Here is a 15574-nt window from a genome sequence, read left to right as displayed (position 1 = left end):
GTGAAAGTGGCTCAGTCATGTCCGACTCTTTGTGACCCCATGGACTGTCCATGGAATTCTCTAGGACAGCATACTGGAGTGGGTAGCCTTTCCCTTCTCCAGGGGATCATCCTGACCCAGGAATCAAACTCGGGTCTCTTGCATTGCAGGCGGATTCTTTACCAACTGAGCTATAGAACTGTTCAGCTACTTCAGCATTACTGGGGGGGGGCACAGACTTGGATTACTGTGATACTGAATGGTTTGCCTTGGAAACAAATGAGATCATTCTGTCATTTTTGAGATTGCATCCAAGTATAGAATTTTGGACTCTTTTGTTGACTATGATGGCTACTCCATTTCTTCTAAGGGATTCTTGCCCACAGTAGTAGATGTAATGGTCATCTGAGTTAAATTCATCCATTCCAGTCCATTTTAGTTCACTGATATCTAAAATGTCGACATTCACTCTTGCCATCTCCTGTCTGACCACTTCCAATTTGCCTTGATTCATGGACCTAAGCAATATTGCTCTTTACAGCTGGACTTTACTTCCACCACCCATCACAGCCACAACTGGGTGTTATTTTTGCTTTGGCTCTGTTTCTTCATTCTTTCTGGAGTTATTTTTCCACTCTTCTCCAGTAGCATAGTGGGCACCTACCGACCTAGGGAGTTCATCTTTCAGTGTCCTATCTTTTTGCCTTTTCATACTGTACCTGGGGTTCTCAAGGCAAGAATACTGAAGTGGTTTGCCATTCCCTTCTCCAATGGACCACATTATGTCAGAACTCTCCACCATGACCCGTCCATCTTGGGTGGCCTTATAAGGCATGGCTCAGTTTCATTCAGTTAGACAAGGCTGTGGTCCATTTGATCAGATTGGTTAGTTTTCTGTGATTGTGGTTTTCGGCCTGTCTGCCCTCTGATGGAAAAGGATAAGAGGCTTATGGAAGCTTCCTGATGGGAGAGACTGACTGAGGGGGAAACTGGGTCTTGTTCTGATAGGCAGGGCCATGCTCAGTAAATCTTTAATCCGGTTTTCTGTTGATGGGTGGAGCTGTGTTCCCTCCCTATTATTTACCTGGGAGCCAAACTATGGTGGAGGTAATGAAGATAAAGGCAACCTCCTTCAAAAGGCCCCATGCACACACTGCTACACTCAGTGCCCCTGACACTGCAGCAGGCCACCACTGACCCACGCCTCTGCCAGAGACTCCTAGACACTCACGGGCAAGTCTGGGTCAGTCTCTTGTGGGGTCACTGCTCGTTTCTCCTGGGTCCTGGTGCACACAAGGTTCTGTTTGTACCGTCTAAGAGTCTATTTGCCCAGTCCTGTGTAAGTTCTGGCAGTTCTGTGGTGGGGTTAATGGTGACCTCCTCCAAGAGGGCTTAAGCCATACCCAAGTCTGCTGCACCCAGAGCCCCTGCCCCTGCAGCAGTCCACTGCTAACCCAGACCGCCACAGGAGACACTCAAACACAGTTCTGCCTCAGTCTGTGTGTTGTCTCTGGGTCTTGGTGCACACAAGGTTTGTTCGAGCCCTCTGAGTGTCTCTGGCAGGTACGGGGTTTGATTCTAAACGTGATTTCGCCCCTCCTACCATCTTTCTAGGGCTTCTCCTTTGCCCTTAGACATGGGGTATCTCCTCAAAGTTGCTCCAGTGCTGCGCAGCTGCCGCTCCAGTGCCTATGGTCTTGCTGGGGCTTCTCTGCCCTTGGACATAGGGGTATCTCCTTATCCAAACTATGGGGGAGGTAATGAAGATAATGGCTACCTCCTTCAAAAGGTCCCTTGCACTCACTGCTGCACTCACAAAAGATGTTCTCTAACATTCTCTAACATTTACCACACATGGCGATTTCTCATCTCTTCAACTACAGTGTCCATCACATTAAGAAAAAAAAAGTGTTACATAAACATGACTAAATGAAATTTGTGTTTACTCTTGGACTAGATATTCCCAAGAAAAGATCTAAAAAACTGAAATCAAAATGAATAAACCTACAGGAGGATAAACTCTTAATAGCAGTTGTCAATATACTCTTGAGTGTGAAAAGGGATGGAAAGGAGTCTTCAATCAATAAATTTAACACCAAGAAAAGTTGAATATCAAGTTAAGACAAAAACAGTTAGAAAAACTAATAACCAAGTATTACTTGGATTGAAGTTTGCCACTACTTTCAGAAACATCAGTGGCTCTCCACCAGGGGTGATTTTGCCTCCCAAAACACATTCTTTCATCAACATAGCTAGAAAACAGTGCCATTGGCATCTGGTATCTAGAAGCTACACATCCTATGTTATACAAGTCAGCATCTGCAATGAAGAATTACTGAGCCCCAAATTTCAACTGAACCAAGGCTGAGAAACCCTGAGAAATGTAATCAATTAACTCTCTCTATATATATATATTTGGTATACTGGTGGAATTGAAGATCCATTCTAAATACTACTAAATCATATTCTCAGTAGTACTAAAAAGACTACCAAAAAAAGGGGGGGGGGCCATTTGGGGGGATTATCCCAAAGGAATATGATTTACTTAGAGAAAGATGTCTATATAAAGCAACATCATTTTTTTTTTTAAATGTCACATTGTTCCAAACAGGGATTTACTATAGTTTCATAAAGCAAAAATTTTAAAGAAAATTTTATTTTCATCAGTCCTAAAAATTAAGTCCAGCAAGGATACAAGTTTGAAACCAGGACCGTGAACAATGATTGCACTCCCCAATAGTTACTTGATTAATCTAGTCATTACACATATTAAAGCTATAAAATACACACACACATACACACAGAAAAGGCAAACACTCTAGAAACTAAAAAAAAAAAAAAAAAAAAATTTAATTCATACCTTCTGTTCAGTCTATAAGAATTTGGCTTTTAAAGCTCATCAAAAGCAGTTTCTGAGAACCAGAGGTTTTAAAAAAGAAAAAAAAACAAGAAATGTAAAAGTCAGGAAAGTATTTGTCAGATTAGTGTCAGAGACCTTTGTGAGGATGACGCCTTTATCCTCTGTAATACATATCCCCAAAGCAGTTCACTTGGCTTCAGAATTACAGCCACTGAAGGTAATTTGGTACAGTTTTACCTTTTTTGTACATCACTATTGTCCATTGTTGACTGTGAACTTCCTCTGTGCCAATTATCATGTTAGGGCAACTGTCAATTCTGCTTCAATGATTACAACCATATCTTCTTCCTCTCTTATGTACTAAGATATATAGGAAATGATGAGTTTTTAAAATGTTTTAATAAAGAGTCTGAACACCATAAACTGTCAGAAGTACTAAGATAGCCCTGATTGACAAGAAAAAGCTTATATTTGTGGTATAATTTTTAGAATTTTTCTTAAAACATCAATAATCAGATGATTGTAAAATGCAAGTATAATCCTCAGCAAAATGCTTGACTTAACATGATTATTTTCACATTAATAGTAATTGCCAGTTTAAAAGCTGAAAGTAAATAACCTTAATTGAGCACCTCTGCCAATGAGAGAGAAAAAATCATGTCTCGAAACTGTAGTCAAGAATATAAAAGTTTTCAAAAAAAGTAACCTCAAATGCATTCATTTATTAATTGAAATATTCATTCAACCTAACACGGCTGCTTAAGAGATTTGTTTTCTGCTATTCTTTTAAACTGCTCTGGACTTCATCAATAAGCCCAGCTGTTAAATTCAGGGGAAATGACAACAAATGCCCAGACAAACAAGTGCTGAGAGTAAGGGCCTTTCTTTAGAATAATCAGAGCTAGTTGACACAGCAGGGCCATACCAAATGCCCATCAAAATTCCATTAAGAAGCTTGACAGAAATAAACAAACATATTTATATATCTTAAAGCAAATTATATTTCTATCCCTCAGTGAACTCTGCTTCACTGAAAAATAAAAACTCCGACAACTTTGAAAAATAGTGAGATAGTATTACAGGTTTCTGAAAATGAGAAATGATCCTCAATAATCAAGTGCAAAGTGGGAAAAACTGGTTTCATCACCCAGAGATTACAGGTACCTGATAAACCTTTTAGGCAGACAGACTTTAAGAACCAAGTGTTATTGTAAATAAGCCTGTAGAACTACATGTGCTTTTACTTCCCTGCCTTAACTTAGACAATTTTAGGATGGTCAGTTTTTAATTTAAACATGTACTTTTCAACCATACCACCCTCTCTTCTATTTAAAGATGATTTTTCTTGGATCCCAGAAAGCACCATCTGAACCTTATCTACAATGCTGGCAGATTAGGCTCTCTAAATATCTCAGTTTGTCTTATTTTTCCAAAATCAAACAATTTTTGCTTTTGTGCTAGCACTCTAGAGTTAGGACAAGTAACTGTTAACAGCTTGATTGGAAGTGAACATGCACACAGGTAAGAGATGTTATCCTTTTTACAGCATCTACAAATCTCACTAAGAGTCAATGAAGCAAATTCTTGCCCATCTGGGGTCGAGGATGATTAATAAATTCAAAATTTAGGCTAATAGGTTCATAGTTCTTATCTTTCTCTTTTCAATATACCACCCACCTTCTTTTCTTTCTAACAAGACTTCCAATGTTTTGAATATATTTTACCTTCACATTTCAAAGATCAGTTTTGAGTGATAATTTATGTATTACTCTTTAAAATAGAAACCACACTCATAGAACAGTTTTTCATTAATCTCACCAAAAAATGTCGTTTCATCTGAACTTAAACTGAAATGATAAACATGTTATTCATTGAAAACAACCTACAGTCTTTTAAAGAAAAACAACTACTGCTATTAGTTTTATGGATGCTAAAACTAATCTCAAAATTTGGGGTGGGGGGTGAAATCCATCATAAAGTTGTAATAATTCCAGTGGTCTTCCAGCTACAAGTGCTCACTTAAAATTTATTTCACACCCAAGTGAACAGTCGTGAAAAACCCAGCAAATATAAGTCAGCTTTATGTCAGCTCTTTCCCTCCATCCTAAGACTCAATTTCCACCTTTTATGGAAAGGAAATAAACAACCAGCTTCCTGTTCAATCACTAGCTTACCGCCAGTCTTTTACACATCACAGAACACAACCCGCCTCCTCCTTTACTTCTCTCAAATGTCTCTTATCTTAATTTAAACTTGTTGAAATATGAGACCGTTTTACCACACTAATGCTTTTCTATGAAATTTATCTTACTTACTTCAACATTTAGAATGTAAGAAATGTCAAGATGTCATAGATTATTTCTTACTCCTAAAATATTTAAATTAAATTATTTATATAGTGAAGACTTAGCACCTATGAAAGTGAAAATTTGATCTGCCAAAAGTTAAAAATACTGAAATTTATAGGTAAAGGTTGAATCTCCTGTTCCTACTATTGTATACAACTGGAAAAAGAGCCCTCCACATCACTCCCTTTTCTATTCTAATTACATGAAAATGTAAAATGGCTAAAATAGCTATCAATAAAAAGGATTAACTTAAAAAAAAAAACCTAAATTTTACTTTAACCCTATACTTTCCTTTAAAAATGGGATGCTTTAGAAAAGCTAAGTTAGACAAATTCTTTTGTGCTTGGATGAACAGGAAAGCAAAGCCTCCAGGCCTTAGGGGAGGAACCTTGTCCCCACAGCAGGCTCTGATGTGCCTGGGAGATAAGGCTCCACAGTGACACTTAAGGAAAGGCCTGCTCACATTTGAATTTCTGCATTCCTCAAGAACAATTCATGGCAATAACTAACTTTGCAGAAGAGCTACATGAAAGCTTCGGCCAATGAATGAGGGTCATCTGCTCTTTATCACAAGGGTAAACCTCATCCTGGCCAGTTTCTAACCTTTTAACCCTGTGAATTCCTAATTTACACATGAATAATGGAATTCTTGCCTAGAGTGCAACTTTCAGCTTCTAGTTCCTAAGTTTAGAAACCAAGACTTTATTGCCTGTGTTAAAAATCTAAAACTCGCACCGATTAAAGTTTTAGATTTCCAGGTGCTATATTTATTACACTTCAGAACTAAATGATATGCTTGGCAACAAAACCCTTGACCAGAAAATAAAAAGAACATACTTGCACCCCGCTGCTATCAATAACTAGGAGAGAGCCAGCCTTCAAAAAAAAAAAAAAAAAAAAAACAGAATGTCCACTTAATGCCTATTCTCTTCCTGTTTAATATGTATTACATCTTCACCCTAAACACAGGATAAAGTCATCCAAGCCTACAATGTCATTGGACACTGCTTCTCAGATATCAGAACTGACTTCGTAAATTTTAAATCTCTAAGAAATTTCATATTTTAATGAAAAATCTAAACTCACTAGGCATATCTTACTTTAAATCTATAATAACTGAATGCACTTTCTGAGCAGAGTACCTCCTCCAAGTTAATAAGATGTGTGCATATGAAAAGTGTGGTTCCTATAACATACTATAGTTGATATTTAATAGCAAAGCAATGTTCTACATAGTTTAACTAGAAAGGTTTTTTGATACTTAAAATATCAAAACTACTTCACCACCAACTCCTTCAAAATATTTACATCTAATAAAATATTTGTCATTAATAATTTTTATAAAGATAAAAACCTAAGGCTACTCAAAAGCCAATACAAACCTTCGTTTCACTGTTACTAACATTGTTAGTTACTATTGTTAAAACTATTGAGACTATTTATGAAACCTGAAAGCTCTGCATGTTTTCAAAGCATTTCTAAGTGTCCTAGAATTGGCAGGCTGCTAAAGAGGTCCTGATACAGAGCGGTCATGACAAATCTTTCAGAGCCATCAGTCCCCCTCCACCTTTCCACCCTGCCCCTTCTCCTTAGCAAAGTAATACAAGTTACAGTTTTTGGACATGAAAACACAAGATTCCACAAACCCAAAAAGGTGAAAAAAATTACAACTTTATGGAACAATTAGACAAAATTTAAATGAATAAAACATAGGCATAAAAAGCACACTATCCTGAAAACAATATGGTAGTGAAAAACCATTACTCAACAACAACAGCAACAAATGATGATTGACCAACGATCACAGCAAAAAAAAAAAAAAAAAGAAGAAGCAAGTTTATCAGACATTCTCTCAGGCTTATTAGAATTGGAAACGTCTCTACTTTCCTGACATATTTCAATACAAAAAGATCTTCGCTTACAATTTATTTTCTACTATTAATTATTATTGCGCAAATAAGTTACTAAAATGAAGGTGGCATAAATATGGACTGTTACAATAAAGTCACCTAGGAAACCCCCACCAATAGCTTCCTAAATTTCAACTTGTGGAGAACTTGAAGAAACCATTTCCTGAAGATTATGACTTTATCTCAAGAGCTCCCTCCTTCTAGTATTCATCTTGTAAATGATCAATTTGTAGGTGTAGAGCAAAATCTATCTTTTGTGGATTAACAAAAACATGTGGATACGATGCCTGTAAAACTGTTTTTAAGATACAGTTGTGTTTTAAATTTCATCTATTGTAATCTTGAGTACTGGGTGTGGGATCACCTGAAGAGATGGAAAGCTTCAGTGAAAACAAGGAGTTCTCTAACTATCGTAGGCCCACGTTTACACTCAACGGTTATCAGGGCAACCACCAAGTAGTGGGTCACTTGGACAAATGGTTGATCTGATGGGGTTGTTAATACAAAGGAAATCATTAGACAGCAAACTTTATGACAACTGAGAAAAAGTGGGCAGATCTGGTTTAAGTCCATTAGGCATAATATGGAAATGGCCTTAATCTCTTTCTCTCCCAGCAGGAAAAGCCTACGAATACTTCAAAGGCTTGAGAGTTACTGACCGGTGCCCTCTCTTTCAATTAAAAAGCAACATGGGTGATCTTAAAGCAGTCAGAGAACTGAAAGGTTGGGTTATATGGAAGATTTAGGGTTTAAGGACCATTTACAAAGCAGAAAACACTGTTTATGATTTTCAAAATTTAATTATTAATTTTGAAAATGAGATTTTAGACAACCTTTGTTGTGTTGACCAAATTTTCACCAACTCTTTTCAGAGTTTGAAGTGTTGATTCATATAAAGTCACCTCTACAAGTTCTGGTGTTCTAAACGTAAATGTGACTTTTGTTCTCACTCATTCAAATTTATACATGCATATATATTTTCCCCTCAGATTTTTTTGCAGGCCTTAGCATCAACTATCTCCAGGAAAATTCCTAATGTATGATTTTTCAGGATAGCATATTAATGAAAATCAAAAAACCATCAAAATGTAGCAGTGAAAAACATCACAACAATCAAGAACTTAAGCACTTACTTGATAAAGTAAGATGAGCTTTTTGACTAAGAATGGCTCCATGTCTGTTCATGGCCAAGCACTGATAAAATCCTTCATCATACTGCTCTCCTCGCTTGCCTTCCACCTCACTGATGTATAAAGAGCCGTTGGACAGAACCTGGATCCGCTTATTTTCAGACACTTTGGCTCCATTTTTCAACCAAGTGACCTTAATAGGAACTTCTCCATGAGCCTGGCAATCTAAAACGACTGGATCCTTTCTTGTAACAGTTATATCCTGTGGTTCTTTTATAAAAACCAGTTCGCTAAAGCACCATACTCCTACGAGGAAAAGGGGGGGGGAAAGTCATATCCAGAATTACAGGTGTAAAATCATTTCTTAACACAATTGTAAAACACATATTCAGAGTGTAATGGGTCACAGTTTAACAAACCAGATTAGTTAACTGACAAACACCTTAATAAACCAATCTAAGTTTCAGCAAACCTTTTCAACAAATCAGATAAATCTTTTTACAACATCTTACACTAAAAGCCTCGGGAAGATTTCAATAACTTTTCATCCCTTTTAAGAATTCTGTTCTCAAGTGCCCTGCTAGAGTTTCAAAATCATCAGGAAGGCTCTTGAGCAAAAGCTGTTTGCTACTTTTACAAGCTTGTCAAAAAGATCTTGAACAGAGTAAGTCGTAAAAGTCTAATTTTACAAGAAATCATTAGCAAAACTCCAACTCTGTGAACAAGCAAGTTTATTTCCTTGTCCCTTGAAGAGTTTTTGAAACCCTTGGCACCTAGTCCTTTGGGAAGTGTGTTTTATCTTTTGTGACAAATTACAAGTTTGCACTTTTATACCTGCCCTTTAACAGCAAAGATTCTGTCTCTTCTTGAAAGAGACCCATTTACTTAATTTCTGCAGAGTATGATAAGGTATTTAAAGGACAAACAGTTGACTCTGAAATGCTGGTAACTCTTGCTGCTTGTACTCAGTGGGTGATCGGATTAGGAACCTTCTATTTCATTTTTTTTTTTTTTTTTTAGAACTACCAACTGTTGGGGGGGAGGGGAAGTGTGACTAATTGGTCCTTACTGTCTAATAGGGAGAGGAGATTGCTTAATCAACCAATACACATTTTTATCAGAGCAGAGGAAAGGCTTTATTCTAAGTATACACATCGGCCCAGGTCCCCGCCAAAGTAAAGCATCCGATGACCAACTAATACCCTGTCACCTCCTTCATTTAGCGCAAAGGTCAACTAAAGTCTTGCATACTGACTGGGGCCGAGTAGAGTATTAGCGCCCTGGAGCAGGGTCGGGCCGGGGAGGGGTGGGTGTGCATTTCATATTCCTTCTGATTGTCTTGATTTCACAGTACCAATCTACAGACTGATCTGTTTCTCATCAAGGCAGGTCCTCCAAACCTCACACACCAGTCACGCTCCCACGCCCGGGCTGCTGACTTCTCCTAATGGATGCCCAGGGCGACAAGAGCGCCCCTAACAGCCCCGCGCAGCGAGGACCACTCCGGAAGGCGCCCGTTGTGTTTCCGAGTCACATCTGACTTTGATCCTTTTCTCATGCTAAAAGAAAACTAACTCCTCCTGGAGAAGAGGGGTGTGGTTAGAACACCAAAGTCTGGGGTTTGTAATCTGTAAATAAATAAAAGAACCCATTCTTCTGAACACCTCTTCTCCCCGCCCACCCCCCTCCACTTTACACTTCTTAACCGTTTGGGGATAAAGCAACCCGGACACACACACACACACACACACACACACACACAAAGCCAAAAATTAGTTCATTCAAGTTTGCGCAAGGCTAACCTGGAGTTTGGAGGGATCTTTACATTCGTGCACATCTCAGATCCTGCCCCCAAATACCTAGCTATGAGAAGTAAATCCTACTTTGATACCTTCCTCCTCAGCTTCGGGACACTTCTTCCCGGCCCCTCCCCCCGACTGCCCCTCCGGGGCACAAATGGGCCACAAAACTTCCACTCTTCTCTTTCCAATGCCACCCTTCCCGTCTCCTCCTCATTCGATCCGGTTCCGGCAAAGTGGGAGCACTTAGGGGTCTGACCTGGGCGCTGAGTTCACCTAGTTTTTCCCCCGCCCTAAAATGTGAGGCAGCCCCCACTACAAACCCGGGAGCCGCGCGGAAAAGCGGCGCCCCCCTGCGCGGCGAGGCTGCCACTAAGGAAACAATATAAATAAAGCCACGTGCGGCTGCTGCGGCCCAGGCAGACAGGCGGGCGGGCGGGCGCGCGGTGCCCGGGCTGGGCGCGGAGGCGAGGACACGGCCGGAGCGCGGACAATGGCACGAAGAGACAGGGGCGACAGTGGACAGCGGGCGCCGGCGCCCAGCGCGCGGCCGGGGTTGCGCAGCGAGGAGGGGCGGGCGCTGCGAGAGGCGGCCACTGTCGCCCGCGCCCCAGCAGAACCCGCGCGAACCTCGCGTTCCAGCGGCTTCCGACTGGCTGCAGGGAGGGGGCAGAGACCGGGGGTCAGCGCTCCCGCAGAGGACCCCGCCGCCTCCCAACGCACGCACCCCTTTGCCTCCTTCCCCAGCCCGCTCGCGCCCGCTCACTCCCCACCGCCGCAGAAGAAAGCGCGCCCACCTGGTACGCGGCCGAGGAGCGGCAGGAGCAGGAGCGCGCCGAGCAGCATCCCTGGCGGCCGCGGCCGAGCGAGGGGTCGCAGGGAAGGCGCCATTCAGCGGGGCTGCGCGGGCATGCTCCCCCGGCGTCCCTCTGCAGCTGTCCGCCTGCCAGCCCCCAACTCCGAGCCCTCTTCGCGCGGCGGCTGGACACACGCAGCGTGCGTTTCCCGCTCGGGTACCGGCGTGGCGTGGCGCGGCCGGTGTCTGCTCTCTGCGGGAGCGCGAGGCCGGCGCACGGACACCCGCTCGCAGGAGGCGGGGGGCTCGAGCGTCCGGCCCGGGGGCGGAGTGAGGCGACGGCTGGAGGAGGCGGGGGCGGTGGAGTGGACAGCGCCGCTGCTGCTGGCCTGGGGACTACTTTCTACATCTGGCCCCTGGTCTAAGGACCGCGAGGTCGGTGCGGCCGCGGAGGGAGACGCTCGCTAGGAGGGGGCCCCGTGGCGGCCGGGTCGTGGCCCCGGGGGGAGGGGACGGGCCTCGCTGGACAATGCACCTGGGGGTCAAGCCCCGGCTGAGGGTCTCAGGCCCGCTTCCCCGCCCCCTCTGGCTTTCCCCACCACCGTCGAGGACAGAGCCATAAAGGCCAAGCCTCCCAGCCGGGGCCAGGCCCAACCCAGGGCCCCTCTTTCCTCCCCAGACCACCCCCCTTCACTCCTGGGCTTGTTTAGGATTCGGGGAAGGAGGAGGCGGGGTGGCGGAGGGATGGTGTTGAGAGACGTGGAAAGGCCGGAGACTTCTTCCCTGATGGCCCCTGCCCATCCCCCTCCATCCCTCACACGCCGAGGCCCTGCGGAGGGAAAACTATTTCCCACTTCAGAGATTTGTCAGCTCCACTGGAGGCATCTCCGGGAGATCAGCCCCCACATTTAGGGACGGTTCCTGTCCCCCCTGTCCCCATCAGAAGCGGCGCTGGCTTAAAAACATCTCTGAGAAGTGCCCTGAAATGAACAATTGCCGTTTGGGGAGATGTTTTATTATCTCTCAACTTAATCAAGTTCTTTAATTCGTCAGAACTGTGCACACAAAAGGCCCTGTCCTGAGAGGTGAGGCCGGATGAGATGTCTAGGTTCTCCGAGCTGGGTCTGTGGGACTAGGCGTGGATAGACTACCTGGCTACAAGTTAAACTGACTTGGAAAGACACAAATGTTGTGAATTTGTTCACATCTCTTAAAAGTAATTAAGGATAACAAGAGGCGTTAAAAGGTACATTAAAAATGTAATCGGATTGCTAACCATGTGTGGGATCACGGAGAATATTTACATGTGGATTAGGGTTTCCTAATCCAAAACGAAATCCACGGCTATGATTAGGGCACAGGCTAAAAGCTAACCTTAATGAAAGCTGCTGACAGAGATCTAGCTTTTTTCAGTAGGACAGCAACACATTCACTGCTAAAGCATATTCCAAAAGTCCTCCTTACAGGGGAAAAAGGCAGGGAGCGGATCAACAGTTTTAGAACATCTGCTGGGAGTAACCTTCCCCGGAAGCTTACTATATAATAGGGATCAGTCTACATAACAATTTCAACTTAACTCCATGTAAAACAGTAATACCCTGGGCTCTATTGCCTCCCAAAATTTACTTAAAATTTAGATGAATTTCAAGTATTTCTAAGCATCAGAATAAAGGTCTATGGAAAGGGAAAATGTTTAGAGGTGATGAAACGTTTGCGAGGATGTTCTAAACATCTGATAAATAACACACAAAATGATACTCAACTGTGTACCAACTAAATTTTTTTATTGTATGACATCCTTCTTCTTGACTCCTCTTTCTCCCAGTTCCCTTTCAATCGATCCTAAGTGCTCATATTTCCTGGATAAGAATTGCTAACAAGATGCTTTTATGCTCTCCTTTTTGAATAAATCGGAAGAATAAAGATTGGGGGAGGGGAGAGATAAGCTAAAAAGCAAAGGAAGAACTTTTTTTTTTAAACTGCTACTTCGCCCTTTCGTTAACATTTCAATTAATCATAGGAGCCTTTGATCCTAAGATGACTTTGGACCTTGACTTGTTCTGGGGAGGATCACAGCACTGCATCTAATATGAAATGATATAAGTGATACGTATATAGATACATAATGTGATGAGATTAAATAACCCAAATTAAACTTTTCTGATATATTTATGGTCCCATGTTCGGCAGCAATAAACTTATCCTGATGATGTAATTATACAATATCATATAAAATTTACAGTATACCCAAAGTCATTTATTAGTAAGTGATAACTGGAAACCAAAATCCATGTCTTCTGATTTGTTTGTTGCCCTTTCTACCATATAATCCTTTATGTCTTAAATTTAAACTTTTTTCTTTCCCTCCTGCCTTCCTTCCTTCCATCTCTCCTCTCCTTCTTCCTCCCTTCCCTTCTATTCTTGTGGACTTCAGAATTTATAGCATGTGTCTTTAAATAACACAGTACATGTCTTCTTGGACAGTTACACTTTCTTTCCTGTAAAATATTTGCCTTATATCATGATGTAGTCTGCATAAGCTACCAGAGGACTTGCTACCCAGTTCTCGAATGCCCCTCAGATTCCACCACAGTGCCTTGCACATAGTAGGTAACAATGCAGTGGCTAAGGGTGTAGTTTTGAGTGTCTGACAGACTAGAGTTCAAATTTCAATTTAATGTAGGCAAGTTATGCTCTCAAACCTCATCCATTTAGTGGCAATATGTATATATAATACCAATGGAGTGCTGTGATAGGATGCATGGATAGCAGTGCACAGCTCTATAAATAACTGCTATTATTATTTCGTGAGTAAATATTCCCAGTAGTGCCAAATCTGTGTCCTCTTTGAGCGGGCTTAATTTCGCAGTACTCGGGTTTAACAGTAGAGTCTGCTCCGTGTGTTTGGTGGTCACACTGATGGCGGCACTGCTGGCTTACTGGAGGTCCCTAAGCTGGCCTGAGGAAGAGAGGAAACCCTAGGCGTTTACTGTCCCAAATACCCTTTTGAAGGAAAAATCTCAAACAAATACAATTACCTAAGCCCTATTCTGCTTTCAGATTCTAAAACAAGCACAATTATTTTCAGGCCAAAGAGGGTAGAGTCTATATAGTTAAAAAAGAACTGAAATCTGATGATGGTAGGTTAAAAAAAAAAAAATCAGGTTTCTCTAAATAAAATCAAGACTCCTAGCCTTTCAGGGGGGAAAATGACATAACTTCTCCCAACAAGTTATGGAGTTGTACAAAATGATGTTCTAGGCCTTTGGCCTCTAAGTGTTATCTGTTTCTGTGGAATCATAGGCCCATTTGTATACGCTTGTGAAGCACAGCAAATGGGAAAACACAGTGAAAGTCTGCAGTTGTTCACTTTTTTCCCCCCTGGAATTGAGCTCCTACTATGTTGGTTAGCTGGCCAGGGCCTGGATGAGTATCACATGCTATGATCTTCCTGTGATTTAAGAACTGACTCACTGATGAGCTTAATAGTTTGCCATCAGAAACATTCTGAAATGATTATTTTAAAAGTGGTGGTGACTCTTCATGGGATTGAAAAATGGTATGGCTGCTATGGAAAACAATGTGGAGGTTCCTCAAAAAATTGAAATAGAACTATAACATGATCCAGCAATCCCACATCTGGGTATACATAACTGAAAATAGAATCCTGAAGAGATACTTGCACATCTATCTTCATTGTGACACTATTCATAATAGCCAAGATGTGGAAGCAACCTAAAAGTTAATCAACGGATGAATGAATAAAGAAAAAAATATATATATCACAACACATATTATGAAATACTATTCAGCCCTAAAAGAAGAATGAAGTCCTGTCATGTTCCAGAATATAGATAAACCTGGAGGGAGTTACACTAAGCAAAGTAAGTCAACTGCAAAAAGACAAGTAATGCATGATTCCACTAATATGAGGTATTTAAGGTAATCAGATTTATAGAAACAGAAAATAGAATGGTGGTTGCCAGGGCCTGCAGGGAGGAGAAAGTGGAGAGTTGAGGTTCCATGGTTACAGTGTTTGTTATGCAATGTGAAAAAGTTCTAGAAATCTGTTGTACAATGATGTGCATATAGTTGATACTATATTTCACACCTAAAATTGTCAAGAGTAAATTTACATTGTTTTTTCTAACCACAATTTTTAAAAAGCAGGTTGTAAATATACAGTAAAAGCAGTGATAATAACAAAGCAGAAGGCCATGTTTGCTAAGAATGTATCAGAGTAGGTCAAGGAAAATGGAAAAGCAAAACATCTTCATTTCAACAAGACATTTGACCACTCCCATCTCATGATATGAACAAAATTGACTGGATGTTAAGGGGAGTATACAAAATAACATTCAACTGAAGCATCTACTCCCACTCAAGAGCTCCATGTTGTCAAGTTTCTCTCTGAAGCCTTTTAAAATCTGTTCTACACTCAGTATCCTGCCCATGTTCCTGCTCTCAGTACCTCACATCACATTAGAATGGGCTATCAGGAGACTTCCTCTCAAATATTCCTATCTTTCCATACTCCAACCCATTTCTACAATGACTACTAGATTAATTTGTCTGTAATCAAGGTTTTCTTCTGATCAAAAACCTTTCACTTCCCTCTCATGGCCTGTAAAATGCCAAATATTCATTAAACAACAAACTCCTTATTCGTAATTGCCCCTGATCTGGCCCCAATCTACCATTACAAACTTACTGTCCATTTTTTCCTAAATATAGTTGACATTCATGCCCAAG

The 15574-nt window shown here is 41.4% G+C and overlaps 1 protein-coding gene across 1 annotated transcript in view; it reads right to left on the bottom strand.

The window, feature by feature from the left end:
- The window catches only part of PRTG (protogenin), a 156505-nt gene extending 145373 nt beyond the window's left edge, over positions 1 to 11132 (bottom strand). Inside the window, exons 1-2 of the mRNA XM_055537885.1 lie at positions 10824 to 11132; positions 8231 to 8533 (exon numbers count right to left, since the gene is read on the bottom strand). Coding sequence (XP_055393860.1) covers positions 8231 to 8533; positions 10824 to 10917 — 397 coding nt within the window. The 5' untranslated portion in view covers positions 10918 to 11132. The remainder of the gene's footprint in view (positions 1 to 8230; positions 8534 to 10823) is intronic.
- Between the last annotated feature and the right edge of the window lie 4442 nt (positions 11133 to 15574).

The sequence above is a fragment of the Bubalus kerabau genome, chromosome 10, assembly GCF_029407905.1.
Source record: "Bubalus kerabau isolate K-KA32 ecotype Philippines breed swamp buffalo chromosome 10, PCC_UOA_SB_1v2, whole genome shotgun sequence".
Taxonomy (NCBI): domain Eukaryota; kingdom Metazoa; phylum Chordata; class Mammalia; order Artiodactyla; family Bovidae; genus Bubalus; species Bubalus kerabau.
Note: the sequence above shows the minus strand (reverse complement) of the source record. Positions and strands in the feature narration are given on the sequence as shown.